The sequence below is a fragment of the Salmo salar genome, chromosome ssa11 (genome assembly GCF_905237065.1).
Source record: "Salmo salar chromosome ssa11, Ssal_v3.1, whole genome shotgun sequence".
NCBI classification, from domain to species: Eukaryota; Metazoa; Chordata; class Actinopteri; order Salmoniformes; family Salmonidae; genus Salmo; species Salmo salar.
The window spans coordinates 45,440,824-45,464,062 of record NC_059452.1 but is presented as its reverse complement, the minus strand read 5'-3'; the positions used below and the strand labels follow the sequence as shown (position 1 = coordinate 45,464,062).

Genomic DNA, 23,239 nt, shown 5'->3' with positions numbered 1-23,239 from the left:
TAACAGGCTAGACTGATCTAAGGTCAGTTTTATGTTACTCTCCAGCTAATGGTTCTGATTTGGGAACGGAAAGCTGATCCTAGATCTGTGCCTGGTGCAGTATTAGCCATTAGTCACCGGTGTTAAGTAGGGTTTAAAGAGACGTGCCACCCACTATGTAGTGCTCTACACCCTCCCTACTGCAGGTCGTCATTCATTATATAATGCAACAGACGGATGATGTGTCCCAAATGACACCCCCTCATTCCGTATATAGAGCACTACTTCTGACCAGGGCTCTGACCCTAACCTTAAGAATAGCAGCAGCATACTAACATCCCAACACTGAGTGGTGGTTGTGAGGACCCAGATTAAGTCAATGCTACTATTGGACTAGACAGCATGTTCAAAGGGGTTCAACATCCCATAACAGAAATAAAACAGGGAGGGACCTAGCTGAATTCGTCCAATAGAAACTCTCATTTTCATTGCATAAAAGGTTTTTATGTTCGGAGTTAAAACGATTCCAGTTGCAAAATACTTTGCTACAGTGGAAAACAAATGAATACAGCCCCTGGACATAAAGCATGTTTAAAAGGCTTCCAAATCCCATATTTCAAAAGGCTCAAGAAAATGGAAGAGGGAGAGAGAGAGAGACAAAGAACAATTTTATATTTGTATTTTTCAGACAAGAAAAAAAAAATTGTGTTACTGGTTACAATTTCAAGTCACATATTAAACTGGAAAGAATAAGCATATTTGTGACATAAGAAAATAGATGACATTGACGGTTCAAATGTGGTTTCATTAATTACAAATTTTTAGATTGAATCAATAACATTGTATCAACATCCAGACCAGCTGAATGTTGTCTTAGGAGTCAAGAGAAACAAACTAAATGAAAACAAGAGAACCACGCCACCCCACAATACACCACATGCCTATCAATGCAGTTCATCACACTAGTAGCAAAGATGAGCATCTTAAATGTTACATTTGACGGTAGGTAGTTGAAGAACAGTCCAACTCATTTTTCCTGTCCTGCAGTTCACGTTGTAACCATCTCTATTGACTCTGCTGCACTGATGGAAACCTATTCCCTATATAGTGCACTACTTTTGAACAGGGCCATATTCCCCATATAGTGCACTACTTTAGAAAAGGGCCTATAGAGAAAATAGTTTGTCTCTATGCCCAGACTACTGGCTGGAATAACCAATACCACTTTTGTAATCCTGTTCCGTGTGGATTAGAGCATGACATCACTGATCAATACAATATTCAATCTGGGAGAGGTGAGAGATCAGATTGACCTGCTACGGCCACAGTGTGTGTCAGTCAGGTCTATGTGTGTAATGCAGGGTTCTCCAACCCTGTTCCTGGAGAGAGACCCTCCTGTAGGTTTTAACCCCAACCCTGTTCCTGGAGAGAGACCGTCCTGTAGGTTTAAACTCCTGTAGGTTTAAACTCCAGGAACAGGGTTGGAGTTAAAACCTACAGGAGGGTAGCTCTCCAGGAACAGGGTTGGAGTTAAAACCTACAGGAGGGTCTCTCTCCAGGAACAGGGTTGGAGTTAAAACCTACAGGAGGGTAGCTCTCCAGGAACAGTGTTGGAGTTAAAACCTACAGGAGGGTAGCTCTCCAGGAACAGTGTTGGGGTTAAAACCTACAGAAGGGTAGCTCTACAGGAACAGTGTTGGAGTTAAAACCTACAGGAGGGTCTCTCTCCAGGAACAGTGTTGGAGTTAAAACCTACAGGAGGGTAGCTCTCCAGGAACAGGGTTGGAGTTAAAACCTACAGGAGGGTAGCTCTACAGGAACAGTGTTGGAGAGCCCTGGGGTGGTGTGAACGGGGTCACTCCACAGTAAGAGGAGTTCAGTAGCGGTCGTAATGTGATGGTCTCTGGTTGTAGGAGTTGTATCTTCCAGACTGATGCCCACCGCCCTGGCCGTAACGCCTGTCCCTGTCCCCCCCGCGGTCCCTGTCCCCTCCGCGGTCCCTGTCCCCTCCGCGGTCCCTGTCCCCCCCGCGGTCCCTGTCCCCCCCGCGGTCCCTGTCCCCCCCGCGGTCCCTGTCCCCTCCCCAACCCCTGTACCCGCCACGGTCCTGGGATCTGAAGAACAGAGGGAGGAAGAGAGAGAGAAAGAGATGTGGGAAGAAAAAAAACATATCAACCAAATGAACATGTTATCCATCCCAGCAAACTGTAGAATGACATATCAGACCAGCTGCTATTGTTGTGCAGAAACACTTCTGGAAATGTCCTGTTCTTATTATGGCACAGAATAATACGGTAGTAGTTAGCAGTCCAATACTGTGTTAAAGATATTAATGATGAGGAGACAAGCCAGGGCTGCATTCAGCAGATCAAAACGGTGTGCAACGTTTGACTGAACAGAAACAGTGGTGTTCTGAACGACCCAGTTGAAGAACCACATGGTTGTGGTAGCGCAGTAGGAGAGTGTGTAAGGCAGGTCTGGGCAACTCCAGTCCTCGGGGGGCTTGATTGGGGTCACACTTTTTCCCCATCCCCAGCTAACACACCTGACTCCAATAATCAAGTACTTATGATCTTCAGTTTAGAATGCAATTTGTTTATATCAGGTGTGTTTCTAGGGATGGGGGGAAGTGAGACACCAATAAGGCTCCCTGAGGACTGGAGTTGGCCAGGTCTACTGTAAGGTGTGCTGCACTAGCTTTGAGATTAAGTGGTCACACCGCACCACACTCACAAAACTAGAGAAACCATACCTCAAATTGTGGAGGAAACATGTTGTTCAGTACAAACCGTCACGCAATGTAGCAAAACGTTTAATGAGCTGAACGAACCCAGTTAGCTAAGGTCGTTGTTGTTTACCTGCTGTCTCTGCCCCGGTTGTTTCCGCCTCCACGCCCCCCCCAGTCCTCTACCAGTGGCGGGGGGTTGGCGGGGCGACTCACGTACTGCTGGTACTCCCGGTCCTCGAGAGAAAACCGGTGGGCAAACTGCTCATCATAGTTAGGCGGCGTTTCTGGACCATCTGTCATTCTACAATGAGAGAAATACCAGATACTCACTACGTTTTTACATATTTGGAAATACCGTGAAAAGGCCGCTTTTCTAAAAAAGGCTATGTAGCTAGCTAGATATATCCGAGTATGGCATAGCTGCGATGCAGCCAAGATAACTTTAGTTTTGACATTGTTGTAAAAACTGTTGGTTACATCGCAGTTAAGTATGACATACAATAGGAACCTGTGAAGACTAAATGTAAGCAATTACCTGTAAATTGTATTTATTCAGCAGACAGCTTCGACATGTACGACTGGACAAATGTTGACAACAGTGCCATGGCAAAAACGTCCCTCTAAGAACACGCTACCGATATCATTGGTTCCGGATCTCAGGCCTTTTTCCCAGAAATAGTCAACACATTTTATTTAGAGATTTCGCAAACTATTAGCAAACAAACCTTTTCCACATATTACTTAAGTGTGAACAATCGACATGATCAGAGGTAGGTCAAATAATAAAAACTTGATATTGAACCCATGATGGTTGCAGAGAATCAAGTCAAGCAGCTGCCACCTGAAGTTGTAAGTTGGTGTGGAATGTGACTTGAGGTGGGGCACAGTTCAACAAGGCCTGAATCAGAACAAGACAGCCAAAAACCAGTCTCGTCTTCATCTATACGACATGTAAGTGCCGAGAATAGTAGGTTATTGCCTATTAATTAGCCTATGCCTACCTGCATTATATTGTAATTTTGGACCTAGGTCTATCACTGCAGAATTACATCAAATCAATGCAACCCGTTTAGCCTAGGGTATTTGCACAGTTTGAAATAAACGCATATTGTTTCTTGTGAAGAGCATATTTAATTGCATGTCACAAATAGGCCAAAAGTCCACGTTTCTCTCTCACGTTTCTCCTGAGAATGGGTTATGAAATAGCCCACAGTGTAACTTCATATCCCAGGCTGTTAGAAAGCTGTAGAAAGGAGATGTGTGTGTGTGGGAGGTAGGACTGTTGAGAGCAGGTGGAAGCCGCACCGTGTCGCTACTGCTGCTCTCTGCCTGCCGCTCACGAAACACTAACCCATTGGGGAGAGAGCTGAGAGCGCAGATCCGAGGCAAGGCAACTCCAGCGCCGCAGTCAAGGAATATTCAGCGAACATCACAACTTAGTTTTTTTGAAAGCACAGCGTTTATCAGCCTTGCGGCTGCGGATAGAAGACACGGAACGGGTGGGATCATAATTTGTCACCTCGTCTGAATAAATAAGTTAGGCTAATGAAATGGCATTAGGTTTTTCTGTGGTCGCCAGAGTGAACGCTTGACTATCAGGAGAATCGAAACGCCGCTCAGCTCGTGAGGGAGTGCAGGGATCATATTTCTCTACTCTCTGTGATCACATTACTTGCTCGCAGCCTAGGACCTGGAATGGACTTATCCAATAGCTAATGCCAAGACTGGATCTATTTTAATAACATTGTTTTTAAAGACACTGCGTTTTTTTAAAGTTCGCTTCTTCTAACGTTTTTATAATTGAAGGGTTGTCCCAAAACTCCGCGGTAATGGGGTAAGTACAGAAACGGCTGTCCTCTGGAGCGCATGTAATGTTATGACACCTGCTTTCTGACTATCTAAAATGTCAGTTATGTGTTTGATCTGTATGCATAGGCTACCCTACACTTGTTGGGGGAGGGGGGCTAGAATATAATGGGTGAATAATTAATCGTAACAATAATCGTTTCAAAAGCTTGTCTTGGCATGGAAAGCGTCCCTGCGCGCTTTGTGCGCGCACGGCTCGCCCGAGGTTATACGGTGGAGAATGCCTCCCTCTCCAAACCATTCAGCGTGATAGCTTATCTTCAAAACGTGTCTGATAGCATACGAGTCTTGTGCCAGAGAGAGACGCACATTTTACAGTTTACCAGGACAAGGTGCAGAACTGCTTCCCATGTAGAATTATGTCAACAACAAAAAAAGCCAAGCAATGTCACTTTATGATTGACATATTTTGATTTCCTAGGAAGCCTATAGGCTAATGACAAATATTACTATTTTCAACCTCTTAGAAATGAACAAGATGCATGTTACTTTCCTCACAGTTATTTGCTACACCAAACATATTGCCTAATGTGCCATAGACCTATAGGAGAGGTCATCCTATATGGAAGTGCATACTGCATAGGCACTTAATTCTGTCTGATGTTATTTTCAGCCCTATTTTACAGTATTTACTTTATAGTGCAAACACAGTTATGTCAGTAAGAGAAGTGGCCGACGGTGGAATCCTCCAGTCAGATGAGATCTGTGTGAGGAGGGATGGATGCCTTCACGCGGCTGGCTCAGCTAGCCTGGCTGGACTAGGCAGGTGGAATCCTCCAGTCAGATGAGATCTGTGTGAGGAGGGATGGATGCCTTCACGCGGCTGGCTCAGCTAGCCTGGCTGGACTAGGCAGGTGGAATCCTCCAGTCAGATGAGATCTGTGTGAGGAGGGATGGATGCCTTCACGCGGCTGGCTCAGCTAGCCTGGCTGGACTAGGCAGGTGGAATCCTCCAGTCAGATGAGATCTGTGTGAGGAGGGATGGATGCCTTCACGCGGCTGGCTCAGCTAGCCTGGCTGGACTAGGCAGGTGGAATCTTCCCCGTCATTCTCTCCAGCTCTGTTCTGCTGTGGGAGAATAGAGGTGCCAGAGTCAACTGTGCCCACGCATGAACAAGCCGCCGCAAAGCAAACAGAGAGAGAGGGGGTGGAGGGGCTGTGTGTGTGTGTGTGTGTGTGTGTGTGTGTGTGTGTGTGTGTGTGTGTGTGTGTGTGTGTGTGTGTGTGTGTGTGTGTGTGTGTGTGTGTGTGTGTGAGAGAGTGGGATGTGATGTGATGCCCACAGGGATAGAGGGAGTCTCCTCCTATACAGGTCTGTACATTAGAGATACAGTGAGAGAGGGGGTGGGGGTGGGGGGGGGGGGGGGGCAGTGTGTGTGTGTGTGATGCCCACCGGCATAGAGGGAGTCTCCTCCTATACAGGTCTGTACATTGGAGATGTTGGTAAACAAATTATTCAAGCTCTGTCAAGTCTTGCCATAGATTTTTCAAACCTATTTTAAGTCAAAACTGTAAGTATGCCACTCAGGAACATTCAATGTCGTCTTGGTAAGCAACTCTACTGTATATTTGGCCTTGTGTTTGAGATTATTGTACTGCTGAAAGGTGAATTCATCTCCCAGTGTCTGGTGGAAAGCAGACTGAACCAGGTTTTCCTCTAGGATTTTGCCTGTGCTTAGCTCCATTCCGTTTCTTTTTTATCCTGAAAAACTCCCCACTTGTTAACAATTACAAGCCATACTCGTAACATGACACAGCCACCACTATGCTTGAAAACATGGAGAGTGGTAGTCAGTAATGTGTTGTATTGGATTTGCCCCAAACGTACCACTTTGTTTTCAGGACAAATAGTTAATTGCTTTCCCACATTTTTTGCAGTTTTACTTTAGTGCCTTGTTGCAAACAGGATGCATGTTTTGGAATATTTAATTATGTACATGCTTCCTTCTTTTCACTCTGTTGATTAGGTTAGTATTGTGGAGTAACTACAGTGTCATTGAGCTGTCTTCAGTTTTCTACAATCACAGCCATTAAACTCTGTAACTGTTTCAATGTTACCATTGGCCTCATGGTGAAATCCCTGAGTGGTTTCCTTCCTCTCCAGCAACTGAGTTAGGAAGGACGGCTGTATCTTTGTAGTGACTGGGTGTGTTGATTACCTTTACCAAGCTCAAAGGGATATTCAGTGTCTGCTTTATCTACCAATATATGCCTTTGTTTGCAAGGCATTGGAAAACCTCCCTGGTCTTTGTAGTTGAATCTGTGTTTGAAATTCACTGCTTGACTGAGGGACCTTACAGATAATTGTATGTGTGGGGTACAGAGATGAGGTAGTCATTCAAAAATCATGTTAAACACTATTAAATGTACACAGACTGAGTCCATGCAACTTATTATGTGACTTGTTACGCACATTTTTTCTCCTGAACATATTTAGACTTGGCAAAAAAGGGGTTAAATACTTATTGACTCAAGACATTTCTGCTTTTAACTTTTTAATGAATTAGTAAAAATGTCTAAAAACACAATTCCACTTTTGACATTTATGTATTCCAATTGAATCCATTTTACATTCAGACTGTAACGCAACAAAATGTGGAAGGTCAAGGGGTGGGAACACTATGTGAAGGCTCTGTAATAGATGTGTTGACGTAGGGTTGTTGTCATTGTTTAGCTTCATGATTACAACGACCCCGGCCTTTCTCATCTGATATCAGTCATCTCAACTGTTTTACTCTGAAGCTTTTTATTTTGTGGTCTGAGCATTCAGATGCAATTATCTTGATAATGTTAGGCTACTATATTGAAGTATTCATATAGATAATATATAAATAAATACATGCATATTTAGATGGATAGGTAGGCTACTTTATAAATCCCAGAGAGGAAAATGTCAAATCATATTGAATGTTTTATCTTGGTCTCCTTCTGCATCTGACCTTTACCTCCTCACATCAAGCAGCTGTCTGTTGGCAAGGCATCTGGCCTTTACCTCCTCACATCAAGCAGCTGCCTGTTGGCAAGGCATCTGGCCTTTACCTCCTCACATCAAGCAGCTGTCTGTTGGCAAGGCATCTGGCCTTTACCTCCTCACACCAAACAGCTGTCTGTTGGCAAGGCATCTGGCCTTTACCTCCTCACACCAAACAGCTGTCTGTTGGCAAGGCATCTGGCCTTTACCTCCTCACACCAAACAGCTGTCTGTTGGCAAGGCATCTGGCCTTTACCTCCTCACACCAAGCAGCTGTCTGTTGGCAAGGCATCTGGCCTTTACCTCCTCACACCAAACAGCTGTCTGTTGGCAAGGCATCTGGCCTTTACCTCCTCACACCAAGCAGCTGTCTGTTGGCAAGGCATCTGGCCTTTACCTCCTCACACCAAACAGCTGTCTGTTGGCAAGGCATCTGACCTTTACCTCCGCACACCAAACAGCTGTCTGTTGGCAAGGCATCTGGCCTTTACCTCCTCACACCAAACAGCTGTCTGTTGGCAAGGCATCTGACCTTTACCTCCTCACACCAAATAGCTGTCTGTTGGCAAGGCATCTGAATCAAACATGTCAAAACACTTAATATGAAGCCATGCGGCTGCAACGACTAGTGTTGACATTTCATCGTGACTAGACACAGTCACCAGATTATAAATGTGTGTGTTTGGGTTGTTGCATTGAATTAGTACCTAGGCTAACATATCAAACAGTATTTCATATAACAATGACTGAATCCGATCTGTTTGGATGCTGTGTGACGTGAGAAGGTTCAGTTCATGATTGAGTTTCCGTGCTCAGTGAAAGGAGAAGAATGTTGCTCTGTTTTCTCTTCAGAGATTGTCATGAGGGCAGTCTTGGAATGTGTAAGGAACCAGTCTAGCACATCTGAGTCATACTCAAGACACAGTACTGTACCAACTCACCCAACCAGTCTGGGCTATAGGAACTAGGCATTCTGTGTCAGTGTTTCACCTAGCAGTTACTTTCCAAGCGGGGCCCCACAGAGTGGTTGCTGAAACTACCCTACTGAAACGTCATCATAACACAGACCTGGAGGAAGGTCGCACCACCGCTCTCCTGTTGATTCCTCTCTTCCTTATCGTTCATCACACCTTCTTACCATAGTTTGAATTCCACCTGTCTCCCTTGGAATTCAGTCTCCACACCTTATTATACACTGAGTGTACAAAACATTAGGAACTCTTCCCATGATAGACTGACTAGGTGAAAGCTGTGATCCCTTATTGATGTCACTTGTTAATTCCACTTCAAATCAGTGTAGATGAAGGGGAGTAGATGGGTTAAAGAAGGATTTTTAAGCCATGAGACAATTGAGACATGGATTGTGTATGTGTGCCATTCAGAGGATGAATGGACAAGACAAAATATTGAAGTACCTTTGAACAGGGTATGGTGGTAGGTGCCAGGCGCGTCGGTTTGTGTCAAGAACTGCAACTCTGGTGGGTTTTTCACGCTCAACAGTTTGGTCCACCACCCAAAGGACATCCAGCCAACTTGACACAACTGTGGGAAGCATTGGAGTCAACATGGGCCAGCATCCCTATGGAATGCTTTTGACACCTTGTAGAGGTGTTCCTAATGTTTTGTACACTCAGTGTATAGTCTCAGTTCTCCTTGTAATTCCTAGTCATCCTCACACCTTGTCAATATGTAGCCCCAAAGCCAATTCCTACTTTGGCCGCCTTTCCTTCCAGTTCTCTGCTGCCAATGACTGGAACGAACTGCAAAAGTCACTGAAGCTGGAGACTCATATCTCCCTCACTAGCTTTAAGCACCAGCTGTCAGAGCAGCTCACAGATCACTGCACCTGTCCATAGCCCATCTGTAAATAGCCCATCCAACTACCTCATCCCCATACTGTTATTTCTTTATTTTGCTCCTTTGCACCCCAGTATCTCTACTTGCACATTCATCTTCTGCACATCTATCACTCCAGAGTTTTAATTGCTATATTGTAATTATTTCGCCACCATGGCCTATTTATTGCCTTACCTCCCTTAACCTACTTCATTTGCACAAACTGTATAGAACTTTTCTACTGTATTATTGACTGTATATTTGTTTTACTCCATGTGTAACTCTGTGTTGTTTGTGTAGCACTGCTTTGCTTCATCTTGGCCAGGTCGCAGTTGTAAAGGATAACTTGTTCTCAACTTTCCTACCTGGTTAAATAAAGAGTCTGTTCCACCTGTTCTCCTTGTAATTCATAGTCTGTCAGGTTCAGGAATGTATTATTAAACATTTCCTGTTCAAAGTAGTCAGGATCTGGAGGGGAAACAATCTAGTTTGATACTGGTGTCAGTAGGGAAGCTCAATACCTTGGACAATCTAGTTTGATACTGGTGTCAGTAGGGAAGCTTGGAGATACATTTTAAAGGGTATATCTGTAACTTCTCAAACAAAACACATGGAACAAACAGTTCCATTTCAGCCAGTCAGAGTACAGCTCAGTCCTGCCTATTCAATACTTTAAAAAATAAATTCAACTACAGATTGTGCCTTTTTACAGTTGAATGTGTGAACCAGGCATGGAGCACAGCCTTGTAATGTCATGAATCATAATGAAATGATACAATAGATGAATTATTGACAGTATTGATAGTGTTCAGATGACTGTTGATAAGGGGGTAGATGAGTGTGGACATATTGATCTTTAGTAGTGCTGGTTTCCCCTTCAGGCTGGGGTTGTAGATTAACTACGGTGCCTCTCTCTCTGTGTGTCTCTGTGTGTCTCTGTGTCTCTCTGTGTCTCTCTGTGTCTGTCTGTGTCTCTCTGTGTCTCTCTGTGTCTCTCTGTGTCTGTCTGTGTTCTGTGTCTCTCTGTGTGTGTCTGTGTCTCTCTGTGTCTCTCTGTGTCTGTGTGTCTCTCTGTGTCTGTGTGTCTCTGTGTGTCTCTGTGTGTCTCTGTGTGTCTCTGTGTGTCTCTGTGTGTCTCTGTGTTTCTCTGTGTCTGTGTGTCTCTGTGTCATATTCAGTGTGTTTCATGTTTTGCACTACAGTAAACTATATATAGTAGTGATGGAGGGGAATCGATAGTTACATATCGCAATATTATTTTGGACGATATTATATCGATACTTTGATACTTGTATTTATTTTTACTAGGTAGTGTTAGCTAGCGCTAGCCGGCTGTACCTGCACCAAAGCTTTTTCTCCATATTTTTAAATAGTGAGCCAACTTGTTTTCAACACTTTTATTTATTTCCCTGACTGATCAAAACTCATTTTCTCATGTCTCTCTGGTCTCTCTGCGGCAGATATATAGTCAGTAATATGTTTGGAACATCATCCCAATAAAATCACAGTATCGAATCACAATACTTATAGAATCATGAGAATGGCAATACATATCGTATGGTGAGTAGGGCTGTGATGATACCAGTATGGTGACGATATCGTATGGTGAGTAGGGCTGTGACGATACCAGTATGGTGATGATATCGTATGGTGAGTAGGGCTGTGACGATACCAGTATGGTGACGATATCGTATGGTGAGTAGGGCTGTGACGATATCGTATGGTGAGTAGGGCTGTGACGATACCAGCATGGTGACGATATCGTATGGTGAGTAGGGCTGTGACGATATCGTATGGTGATGAAAACACAAAGCAGACAACTCTTTGGTCCTTCAGAAAGCTGCTGTATGTATAGTATTGTGTGATATAGCCTGGTACTAAACCTGCTGTATGTAACATATTGTGTGATATAGCCTGGTACTAAACCTGCTGTATGTATAGTATTGTGTGATATAGCCTGGTAATAAACCTGCTGTATGTAACATATTGTGTGATATAGCCTGGTACTAAACCTGCTGTATGTATAGTATTGTGTGATATAGCCTGGTAGTAAACCTGCTGTATGTAACATATTGTGTGATATAGCCTGGTACTAAACCTGCTGTATGTATAGTATTGTGTGATGTAGCCTGGTAGTAAACCTGCTGTATGTAACATATTGTGTGATATAGCCTGGTACTAAACCTGCTGTATGTATAGTATTGTGTGATATAGCCTGGTAGTAAACCTGCTGTATGTATAGTATTGTGTGATATAGCCTGGTACTAAACCTGCTGTATGTATAGTATTGTGTGATATAGCCTGGTACTAAACCTGCTGTATGTAACATATTGTGTGATATAGCCTGGTACTAAACCTGCTGTATGTAACATATTGTGTGATATAGCCTGGTACTAAACCTGCTGTATGTATAGTATTGTGTGATATAGCCTGGTAGTAAACCTGCTGTATGTATAGTATTGTGTGATATAGCCTGGTACTAAACCTGCTGTATGTATAGTATTGTGTGATATAGCCTGGTACTAAACCTGCTGTATGTAACATATTGTGTGATATAGCCTGGTACTAAACCAGCTGTATGTAACATATTGTGTGATATAGCCTGGTAGTAAACCTGCTGTATGTATAGTATTGTGTGATATAGCCTGGTACTAAACCTGCTGTATGTATAGTATTGTGTGATATAGCCTGGTAGTAAACCTGCTGTATGTATAGTATTGTGTGCTGTAGATGGAAAATAAACAAATGGGTCTCTGGATGACAACAACAAAACGTCTGTTTCCATCATCGGGATATTTTCCTAAAGAAGCTAAATCCACTTTGTGTTTCTTTTCCATTGTCATGATACTAACGAGTATCGATACTGGTGTTGACCCGTGTCTATTCCATACGTCTCTGGCGGTACGGCCCTAATGTATAGACAGACTGATTGGCGGTACGGCCCTAATGTATAGACAGACTGATTGGCGGTACGGCCCTAATGTATAGACAGACTGATTGGCGGTACGGCCCTAATGTATAGACAGACTGATTGGCGGTACGGCCCTAATGTATAGACAGACTGATTGGCGGTACGGCCCTAATGTATAGACAGACTGATTGGCGGTACGGCCCTAATGTATAGACAGACTGATTGGTGGTACGGCCCTAATGTATAGACAGACTGATTGGCGGTACGGCCCTAATGTATAGACAGACTGATTGGCGGTACGGCCCTAATGTATAGACAGACTGATTGGTGGTACGGCCCTAAGGTATAGACAGACTGATTGGCGGTACGGCCCTAATGTATAGACAGACTGATTGGCGGTACGGCCCTAAGGTATAGACAGACTGATTGGCGGTACGGCCCAAATGTATAGACAGACTGATTGGCGGTACGGCCCTAATGTATAGACAGACTGATTGGCGGTACGGCCCTAATGTATAGACAGACTGATTGGCGGTACGGCCCTAATGTATAGACAGACTGATTGGTGGTACAGCCCTAAGGTATAGACAGACTGATTGGCAATACGGCCCTAAGGTATAGACAGACTATGATTGACAATAGGAATCCAATCAGCCACTCATAAACACCACAGTCACATTAGTTGTAGTGGAAATGACTGCAGATGAAAAGCTGTGTAGTGTGATGCTGTGTTGTCCTGGAAACCAGCCGGATGGTGCATCTGGTTTCTATCTGACCTCCTGACCTGGTCAGGCTGAGAGGACAGACAGACAGCAGACACAATCAGCAGAGGGACGGAAAGAGATTGAAGGAGAGAGAGACGCAGATTGAGAGAGAGGGAGACACATGGAGAGATTACTAGGGATAGTGTGTGGGACTGCGAGAGTGTGAGACAGAGAGAGATATCACTAGAGAGAGGAAGATCTCTCTATTTAAACTAAGCCCTCACTGACAGGGTCGTGACCCGGATACAGGGTTGACCAGCTGACAGGGTCGTGACCCTGATACAGGGTTGACCAGCTGACAGGGTCGTGACCCGGATACAGGGTTGACCAGCTGACAGGGTCGTGACCCTGATACAGAGTTGACCAGCTGACAGGGCCGCGACCCTGATACAGGGTTGACCAGCTGACAGGGCCGTGACCCCGATACAGGGTTGACCAGCTGACAGGACTGTGACCCTATGTGTCCAGGGTTAACTAGATTCTAATCTCCTGCCCCAGCCAGATAGACTGTAAGTAAGAGCAGTTAAAGGGCTTCTTGTCATTGACTAGGCTCTGTGACAAGGAGGCATTGTGGCTGTGCTGTTGTCTACCCAGTACTCACACACCCCTAACACTCTTCACACTACCAAGCTGAACTGGTCTGGCCTGATTCCACATCCACCATAGCTGCTGGAACCTGCTAGAAAGGAGGATGTGGAAAGATACTGTCCAAGAGAGGACATGTGACGTGTGTCTGTCTGAGAGAGAGAGAGACAGGGCTGAAGTGTTAGGGTCATGGTGGAGAGAGAGACAGGGCTGAAGTGTTAGGGTCATGGTGGGAGAGAGAGAGAGAGAGAGAGAGAGAGAGAGACAGGGCTGAAGTGTTAGGGTCATGGTGGAGAGAGAGAGAGAGGGAGAGACAGGGCTGAAGTGAGAGAGAGAGGGAGAGACAGGGCTGAAGTGTTAGGGTCTGGGAGAGAGAGAGAGAGGGAGAGACAGGGCTGAGCAAAAAAGGAGAGACAGGGCTGAAGTGTTAGGGTCGAGAGAGAGAGGGAGAGACAGGGCTAAGGGAAGAGACAGGGCTGAAGTGTTAGGGTCATGGTGGAGAGAGAGAGAGAGGGAGAGACAGGGCTGAAGTGTTAGGGTCGAGAGAGAGAGGGAGAGACAGGGCTGAAGTGTTAGGGTCGAGAGAGAGAGAGAGAGAGAGAACTCCATGACTACTAAATGAAAGGGGACAGACTGATGGAGAGACGGCTCCCCACCAGATGGCTGAGGGGTTTGGGCCATCTGGGATGGCTTGATGCTGCCATGGAACTGCCCTCTCCTCCGTTCCCCTCTCCTCCTCTCTCTTCTCCTCCCCTCCCGTTCTCCTCTCTCCCCCGCTCTTCCCTTTCTCTTCTCCTCTCTTCCCTTTCTCCTCTCCTCTCTCTTCTCCTCCACTCACGTTCCCCTTCTTCTCCTCTCTCCTCCGCTCCTCCCTTTCTCTTCTCTTTTCTACCAGTGACCACAAGGGATGCAGTAAGTAAACATCAAATCACCAAAACATGAACCCTGTGATCTCTAGCTGACTCATCTCACCAGGGACTTATTGAGTCAAGATGCTGCCACTTTTACAACGTTGGAACAGATAGAAATGTCTCGTGTAGAGATGGCAGATTGTCTATTCTATATGACAACATAATCATGTCTGTTCTATACAATACATTTCTATCTGAATCTACGCATCCCAAAATTGCACCCTATTCCCTATATAGTGCACTTTTGACCAGGGCCCATAGAGCGCTTGTTGTAAATAGTGCACTATGTAGGGAATAGGGATTAATTTGGGACTCAAACCTACCCTCTGACCCCATGACATCATTAGTGAAACAGAGCAGTTGTTTTGATTAACACACAGGTGGTGGTATCACTGTTATCCCAGTGAACTGGGATCTGCTGCCTGGCTACACACCAACTGTCAGACTAACACACACACACACACACACACACACACACACACACACACACACACACACACACAAGCTGCTCATTCAGGCGGCAGTAACAGACCAGAAAGACTTCCCTCATCTGTCTGACGATCTCTATTCATTTCACTAATGATAATTCATTTCAATTATTGATTTGATTAACAGAGAGCTGTAATTCTTTGTTCACTGTTCCTCGGTCACAGACGAGAAATGACTCAGCTGTGTCAGTCAATGTGTTCCAAAAAGCTGAATGATCTGTATTTTTTCAGATAGTAAGGTGCTGTTTGGTGTCGGCTTAAAAATAATTACTGTTGAATAATGAATGTGTTCCAAAAAACGGGACATGTTTTTTATTTTTTATTATGTCCAAATATATGCAGTGATTGACCCAGATCTGTTGTTCACAGCCTCGTACCTCTCTTCAGTGAGTGACCCAGATCTGTTGTTCACAGCCTCGTACCTCTCTGCAGTGAGTGACCCAGATCTGTTGTTCACAGCCTCGTACCTCTCTTCAATGAGTGACCCAGATCTGTTGTTCACAGCCTCGTACCTCTCTTCAGTGAGTGACCCAGATCTGTTGTTCACAGCCTCGTACCTCTCTTCAGTGAGTGACCCAGATCTGTTGTTCACAGCCTCGTACCTCTCTTCAGTGAGTGACCCAGATCTGTTGTTCACAGCCTCGTACCTCTCTTCAGTGAGTGACCCAGATCTGTTGTTCACAGCCTCGTACCTCTCTTCAGTGAGTGACCCAGATCTGTTGTTCACAGCCTCGTACCTCTCTTCAGTGAGTGACCCAGATCTGTTGTTCACAGCCTCGTACCTCTCTTCAGTGAGTGACCCAGATCTGTTGTTCACAGCCTCGTACCTCTCTTCAGTGAGTGACCCAGATCTGTTGTTCACAGCCTCGTACCTCTCTTCAGTGAGTGACCCAGATCTGTTGTTCACAGCCTCGTACCTCTCTTCAGTGAGTGACCCAGATCTGTTGTTCACAGCCTCGTACCTCTCTTCAGTGAGTGACCCGTTTCTGTTGTTCACAGCCTCGTACCTCTCTTCAGTGAGTGACCCAGATCTGTTGTTCACAACCTCATACCTCTCTTCAGTGAGTGACCCGTCTCTGTTGTTCACAGCCTCGTACCTCTCTTTTTCTCTTTTCCGGGATATTTGGGATAAAACAGCCCTTTGTTCATTCATCCTTTAGAGGTGCTACACATACAGAAGTCAGTTCCAATGTGTTCTTATCAGTACAGCCAGAAGAGAAATGAGAGAAAGATGGGAAGAGTGGGAGGGTGAGGGGAGAAGTAAAGAAGTGAGGGATGGGAAGGGCGAGAGGGGGGAGGGCGAGAGGGGTGAGGGCGAGAGGGGTGAGGGGAAGGGTGAGAGGGGTGAGGGTGAGGGCGAGAGGGGTGAGGGGAAGTGCGAGAGGGGTGAGGGGGAGGGGGAAGGGCGAGAGGGGTGAAGTACAGTACATACACTTTCAATTCACATTAGCAACTGGAATGTTTACGAGCCGAGAGAGGGTTCGGCTGACGTTCTTGAGTTTCAGCTCAAAAATGTCACAGTAGCCAATAGCCAGGAGGCAAAGCATTGCAAACTATTCTACTGACTAGCTAGCTACTAGTTAAGGTTAAGCAAGCAACTCTTCATGCCCCTACAATATAACTCCTAATTATTACAACCAAACCATATTACACTATTAATAATTACAACCAAACCATATTTCATTCTTGAATAGCGCAACAATTCACAAACATGTGCAGACAAAGGCTTTATTTTCAAATCTTTTATCTTATATACAAAAGCATAAGTAATGTTAGCCTACTGAAAATTCATGCTTATCCCTCTAATACGAATATAAAGTTCAGTAGGCCTACCTTACAACATTACAACAAACCATGCTTCATTTTGATCAATATCATGCTAATCGTTAGGCTACATGTGCTAAAAGCTAATTGTGACTGAAAACGTGGGTATAATTCACCGAGGAGTTGTTTTATATGGAAGCTCATTCCCGCCACCCCCAAAATAAATAAAATACATATAGATCATATATAGGTTCTGTTTCTTTATTTGTAGTGTTGTGAGGTTATTTTCATCTCTCCACATTGCAGAGATCAGCACAACAGGGCTGCCAGCAACTGGTGGCAAGCTGGCATTTGCCCCCAGCACTTTGGATTTGGTTTAATAACAAATATTGAGATACGTTGAAAAGGGGGACAAAGTACTATCGTTTAGACTGATTGGCCTCATGATTTGTTTGACTGGGTTTTAATATTTTCATCCTCCCTAGAGCCAGGAGTTTTTCCAGGAGTTGTTTTTGAATCATATGTTCTGATTTAGACACATCTGGTCCCATCATAGCACATATAAAACCCATTTACAGCTGATTTATTACTCTGTCATACCCAGAGTTGTACGTGGTTAGGGTAGCCTACCAGACCAGGAAAAACTCTGGTCCCCAGGAAAACAATCCCCCCCACCACTCTGGGACCTGTGGTGCCACCTCTGAAATCACCACATAATGTTACAAATGAGAAAACATATTCTATTTGTATCATCTACTATCTAAAATGTTTTACTTACATAGTTTGACTTGCGCATATCAATTTTTTTTGCGAAAGTATCGAACGTTTTAAAAAATGGTGGCGGGAAAGGGTTTCCATAGTTTCGCATGGCTCAGTGTAGCCGACAGGCGGCAGCTAGGCCAGAATGTAACAGGCTGTTGGTGCAATTTCAGGTAAGAACTCAATAAAACAAGTGTAAAATATTAGGAAAATGTCTACATGTCAGCTATTTAAAAAAACACCCATTGCTCTGCTATTACCATTTATACTGTAGGAGTGTTGGGCTGAACGAGACGATTCTGTTTACACCGTCCTGCTTAGAGGGGGGGGGGCAGCTGTCAGGGGGAGGGTCATGCACCACCTCCGTAGTTAGCACTCGAGACGTCATCATTTTTTGGGAAGTTTATACAACAGTATTGTCCCTGGAGAACCTCTCAAAATGTCCCTGTGCTATCGTCAATGTGAAAAGGAGCGAGGAAAGCTCTGCTTTCTCCCCCTGCAGCAGGTTTGTCACGCATTTCATCAGCCACTGTCACTAGAGCACTCAACATATCCCAGTACAAATATATCCTGTTTGTTAAAGTGCTCCGGACTGATTTTGTGACCTTTTTAAGCGTAGTTAAACTGGATGGAGCGTAGGCTGGGTGCCAGCCTGTCTCTGCTCATGCCAACTTGTCCATGTCTTGAGAAACAGCAGTGTCAACAATCTCTCCTCGTCTGGTCCTGACTGTTTTTCATCAGGGGAAAAAAAACAACTGTTGCTATTGACTCAATAAAGCGTTATTAAACGTAACAGCAAACGGTGAGGGGACGTTCATTCTAGCTTGTACATCCAGCTCCAGTCTTGTGGCATTTTTTTTCTCTCTCTCTCTCTCTCTCTCTCTCTCTCTCTCTCTCTCTCTCTCTCGACTTCAGAGTGAGAGCAGCTGAAATCAAGGGAGTGTGTGTGCCTGACGACAGTACAATGCTTAGTCCAACAGAGAACTTCCTGTGTAGAACAAGGTCTCATAGTAGTGGCTGCAGGTCAGGAAACAACCTCTGTTTGGGGCGGTTACGGCACTGCGTTTGGGGCGGTTACGGCACTGCGTTTGGGGAGGTTACGGCACTGCGTTTGGGGAGGTCAGTGGTCACCAACCTTTTCTGAGTCAAGATCACTTTCTGAGTCAAAATGCAAGCTGAGAGCTACCGCTCAGACTTCTCATTAACATGACTTAAAAACGTAAGCCTATGCAACATTAACCAATTGAAAACAGTATTGTAGCAGTGAGGTTTCTGCAGTAGGCTAGAGGGTATTGGCCCAATACATTATCACTACATATTGGCTATGCTTGAATTGCCCTGCCAATGTTGTTCTTCTCAGATCATTTTTGAAATGATATGTATAACAAATGAGGTATATGATCACACTGGTAAAAGATCATTTGTATGAGGCACAGCTGAGTGAGTATAACTGTTTATTTATTACTGGACTGATGGCCTGCGTCTGTTGGTCAGTCTGAGGAGAGGGAGGGAGCGACGATGAGGCAGCCTCTCACCAGACACCCCGTCCCTCCACTCTCCTTCCCGCCGCTGAGAAAAAGTGGACACAGTCTTCCAGCTGATGGCGAAACTCATGCACCAATTCATGTTGTTAATCCTATGACCATAGAAAGTGAAATATTCCTTGATATTAAAAAAGAGACAAGCAGATAATAAACAACTCAAGCTTATAGGAACACTTTTCTATACGCATTAATTACAGGTCAGTGCTGGATGTAGCGTGAGTGGAAGTAGGAAGTATGGCTATAAAAGTGTTGATGGTGCTGAATAACAACTTAATCATGAACTCACTCATAAAAACAGCAGCTCTTTGCTGTATTCGTTGAGTCTCTCTCGTCATGGTTTTAAAAGTTTTTAAATCTCACAGTATTACCAACGTTGCTGTGCGTTCGAGGTTTCTTTCTACAGTCTGTGGTTTGAGGAAACTGTGCAGACACGGGTATCGGAGCTATCTGATTGGCCAGCGGTAGGCCTGTAGGTGCACTTGATTTGCTCTCTGGGTCTGCCGGCTAGCCAGAGTTCTACCTTCAGACACAGGAAATGGTTCAACATGGGAACACTTTGCCTTCCCACCGCTGGGGCTGCTGAATCAAGTGCTGAATCAGAGTTTGTAGGTTATGGCTGTGAGTTTGTGTAGGTTAGAACTGAATGAGGCGATTGTATGGATTGAAAAGCAGTAAAAGTTTAGAAGCATAATGTTCAAAGAAGTGGAGAGGTTTTGCATAATTGGGGGTATTGCCTAAGACAAAGGGAGGAAATGAACCAAACACAGAAACCTACTGTAGAATTGAACAAGACAGACCTGTGTGTGTGTGTGTGCACTGTGTGTGTGTGTGCACTGTGTGTGTGTGTGCACTGTGTGTGTGTGTGTGTGAATGCACAGTGACCAGTGTTTTCATATCTGGAACAGGTACAGCAACATTTCATAAATAGTTCCCTCTCGTCAGGTATTTAAGGAATGTTCCAGGCTGCCTGTCAACTCAGCCACGTAAAGTTCTGATGAATCTATTTTATGACTTCAGTACAGGTATTGTTGAACTGTTGGTACATTGAACTGTGCCGCCAGCAGTCAGAGCTCACCTTTAAACTTACAGATTATATATTGCAACAGCAGCAACTCATTTACAGTGACAGTGTTAAATGGGGTGTGTAATCTGATGGTGTTTTTTAGGAACGCAACTGGAATGGTTCTGGAATCACTTTAGAATGGTTCAAGGTTCTAATCTAGATTGTAGAATGTAGGTCAGGTTGTTCTCTAACTGACACACTGCTAGACAGCAAACAGACCTAAAACCACCAGCTAATAACCCTATTGACCTATCAATGGTCAATACAGGGATTGTATTTGTACAGGTATGTAATGTGCATTGATTGCCTCTACAGAATACAAATATGACATGCCTGAAAGTCTTTATGCTATATCACAGTTCCAGCCCCATATGCTGCTTAATATATATGGCTGGGAGTCTCTCTCTCTCCTTGATATAGTCATATACTTAGAACATAGTCTAATCCAACTAAACACAACGTCCTGAAACTGTCTTGCTCCCTGAGCAGTTGGATCCTCTATTAGTTCATCAAGCTAACGCTCTCTGAAATATCCTGGCTGATCGCTCAATGTTATGTACTGTATGGGGAATATGCTCCTGGCTGATCTCTCCATGTTATGTACTGTATGGGGAATATGCTCCTGGCTGATCTCTCCATGTTATGTACTGTATGGGGAATATGCTCCTGGCTGATCTCTCCATGTTATGTACTGTATGGAGAACATGGCGTGAGTGGTGAGTCAACTAAAACATGAACAAGACTTGAGAGTAAAGACCAGATAGAGGATGAAGCTTATTCATGCATTACTTAACATTACTGCCTTCCTGCCTGTTTCTTATTCCTCTGAGGTAGCTAATGCCTGGTGCTGCTGCTCTACAGAGGTTAGCGCGCCACGCTAACTGACCCTAACACGGTGCTGCTGCTCTACAGAGGTTAGCACGCCACGCTAACTGACCCTAACACGGTGCTGCTGCTCTACAGAGGTTAGCACGACACGCTAACTGACCCTAACACGGTGCTGCTGCTCTACAGAGGTTAGCACGACACGCTAACTGACCCTAACACGGTGCTGCTGCTCTACAGAGTTTAGCACGCCACGCTAACTGACCCTAACACGGTGCTGCTGCTCTACAGAGGTTAGCACGACACGCTAACTGACCCTAACACGGTGCTGCTGCTCTACAGAGGTTAGCACGACACGCTAACTGACCCTAACACGGTGCTGCTGCTCTACAGAGGTTAGCACGACACGCTAACTGACTCTAACACGGTGCTGCTGCACTACAGGGGTTAGCACGACACGCTAACTGACCCTAACACGGTGCTGCTGCTCTACAGGGGTTAGCACGTCACGCTAACTGACCCTAACACGGTGCTGCTGCTCCACAGAGGTTAGCACGACACGCTAACTGACCCTAACACGGTGCTGCTGCTCTACAGGGGTTAGTACGACATGCTAACTGACCCTAACACGGTGGTGCTGCTGCTCTACAGAGGTTAGCACGACACGCTAACTGACCCTAACACGGTGCTGCTGCTCTACAGAGGTTAGCACGACACGCTAACTGACCCTAACACGGTGCTGCTGCTCTACAGAGGTTAGCACGACACGCTAACTGACCCTAACACGGTGCTGCTGCTCTACAGAGGTTAGCACGACATGCTAACTGACCCAACACGGTGCTGCTGCTCCACAGAGGTTAGCACGACACGCTATCATAGTGCTGTTGCTGGACTACAGATGTGAGCACGACACTCTAACACATTCACAGCCATGCGGCTCTCACTGTGGGCTCAACTCATCACTGGATGGATGTGTGAAGTCACATATTACACTGACGGATGGATGGTCCTGGTCCTCTAGAGGACAGACAGACAGACGGTCCTGGTTCTCTAGAGGAGAGACAGACAGACGGTCCTGGTTCTCTAGAGGAGAGACAGACAGACGGTCCTGGTTCTCTAGAGGAGAGACAGACAGACAGACGGTCCCGGTTCTCTAGAGGAGAGACAGACAGACAGACGGTCCCGGTCCTCTAGAGGAGAGACAGACAGACAGACGGTCCCGGTCCTCTAGAGGAGAGACAGACAGACAGACAGACGGTCCCGGTCCTCTAGAGGAGAGACAGACAGACAGACAGACGGTCCCGGTCCTCTAGAGGAGAGACAGACAGACAGACGGTCCCGGTCCTCTAGAGGAGAGACAGACAGACGGTCCCGGTTCTCTAGAGGAGAGACAGACAGACGGTCCTGGTCCTGGTCCTCTAGAGGAGAGACAGACAGACGGTCCTGGTTCTCTAGAGGAGAGACAGACAGACGGTCCTGGTTCTCTAGAGGAGAGACAGACAGACGGTCCTGGTTCTCTAGAGGAGAGACAGACAGACGGTCCTGGTCCTGGTCCTCTAGAGGAGAGACAGACAGACGGTCCTGGTTCTCTAGAGGAGAGCTCATTACCCACTCACCTGTAAATGATTTATATGCAGCCGCACCGGATGGGGGAGAGAGAGAGATCAGAAAACCCTCCATGTGAAAGCCTAAGGTTTAGCTCCTCTTGTCACCTGTCTTGTAATTGTTCTGCTCCTATATATTACACTGTTCTCTGCCCATCTGACTGATGTGGTGTGGCTGTGTTGAGAGACTACTGTACTTCATCTTATTTAGCTCCATGTCTGCTCTGTGTTTTGAATGTTGTGGGCATGGATAACATGTGGCTGTACAGACAGAGGTAATGTCTATTATAGCTGGCTCCAGACAGAGGTAATGTCTATTATAGCTGGCTCCAGGCAGAGGTAATGTCTATTATAGCTGGCTCCAGGCAGAGGTAATGTCTATTATAGCTGGCTCCAGACAGAGGTAATGTCTATTATAGCTGGCTCCAGACAGAGGTAATGTCTATTATAGGTAATGTAAAAGGTCAGGTGTGTGTGTGTGTGTGCTATATCTGGGTCCAGCCAGACTGAATGCTAAATCAAAGTGTATTGGTGGTGTACACTGTCTATCAGATGTTACAGCAGGTGCAGAGAGATGCTTCTAGGGAGTTGGCTAGGAGATAGCAACAGGGAGACTGTCAGCGCCATCTTGTTCAAAAGGT

The 23,239-nt window shown here is 45.3% G+C and overlaps 2 protein-coding genes across 5 annotated transcripts in view; one reads left to right on the top strand and one right to left on the bottom strand.

Moving 5' to 3' along the window:
• Window positions 1–632: 632 nt before the first annotated feature.
• On the bottom strand, window positions 633–3,400 carry LOC106562865 (uncharacterized protein DR_0269). The gene is made up of 3 exons (XM_014127905.2): window positions 3,243–3,400; window positions 2,838–3,008; window positions 633–2,093 (listed from the first exon to the last, which is right to left on the bottom strand). Exons 2-3 carry the CDS (start codon window positions 3,005–3,007, stop codon window positions 1,856–1,858), a joined length of 408 nt encoding a protein of 135 aa, XP_013983380.1. The 5' UTR covers window position 3,008; window positions 3,243–3,400; the 3' UTR covers window positions 633–1,855.
• A 15-nt stretch (window positions 3,401–3,415) lies between these two features.
• Window positions 3,416–23,239, top strand: part of LOC106561749 (homer protein homolog 2) — a 206,940-nt gene continuing 187,116 nt past the window's right edge. For 2 of the 4 annotated variants that reach the window (XM_045689657.1, XM_045689655.1), the window contains exon 1: window positions 3,416–3,658. In XM_045689657.1, coding sequence (XP_045545613.1) covers window positions 3,657–3,658 — 2 coding nt within the window. In that variant the 5' untranslated portion in view covers window positions 3,416–3,656. Of the gene's footprint in view, window positions 3,659–3,968; window positions 4,542–23,239 lie in introns of those variants that run through there. The other 2 variants (XM_045689654.1, XM_045689656.1) reach the window with 2 other exon arrangements.

Bases quoted from the DNA above. Each gene is read 5' to 3' on its own strand.
- LOC106562865 (XM_014127905.2), bottom strand. From the start codon at position 3,007: ATGACAGATGGTCCAGAAACGCCGCCTAACTATGATGAGCAGTTTGCC. The intron at 2,094-2,837 runs GTAAACAACAAC...TCTGTTCTTCAG, and splicing joins AACCGGGGCAGAGACAGCAG to ATCCCAGGACCGTGGCGGGT.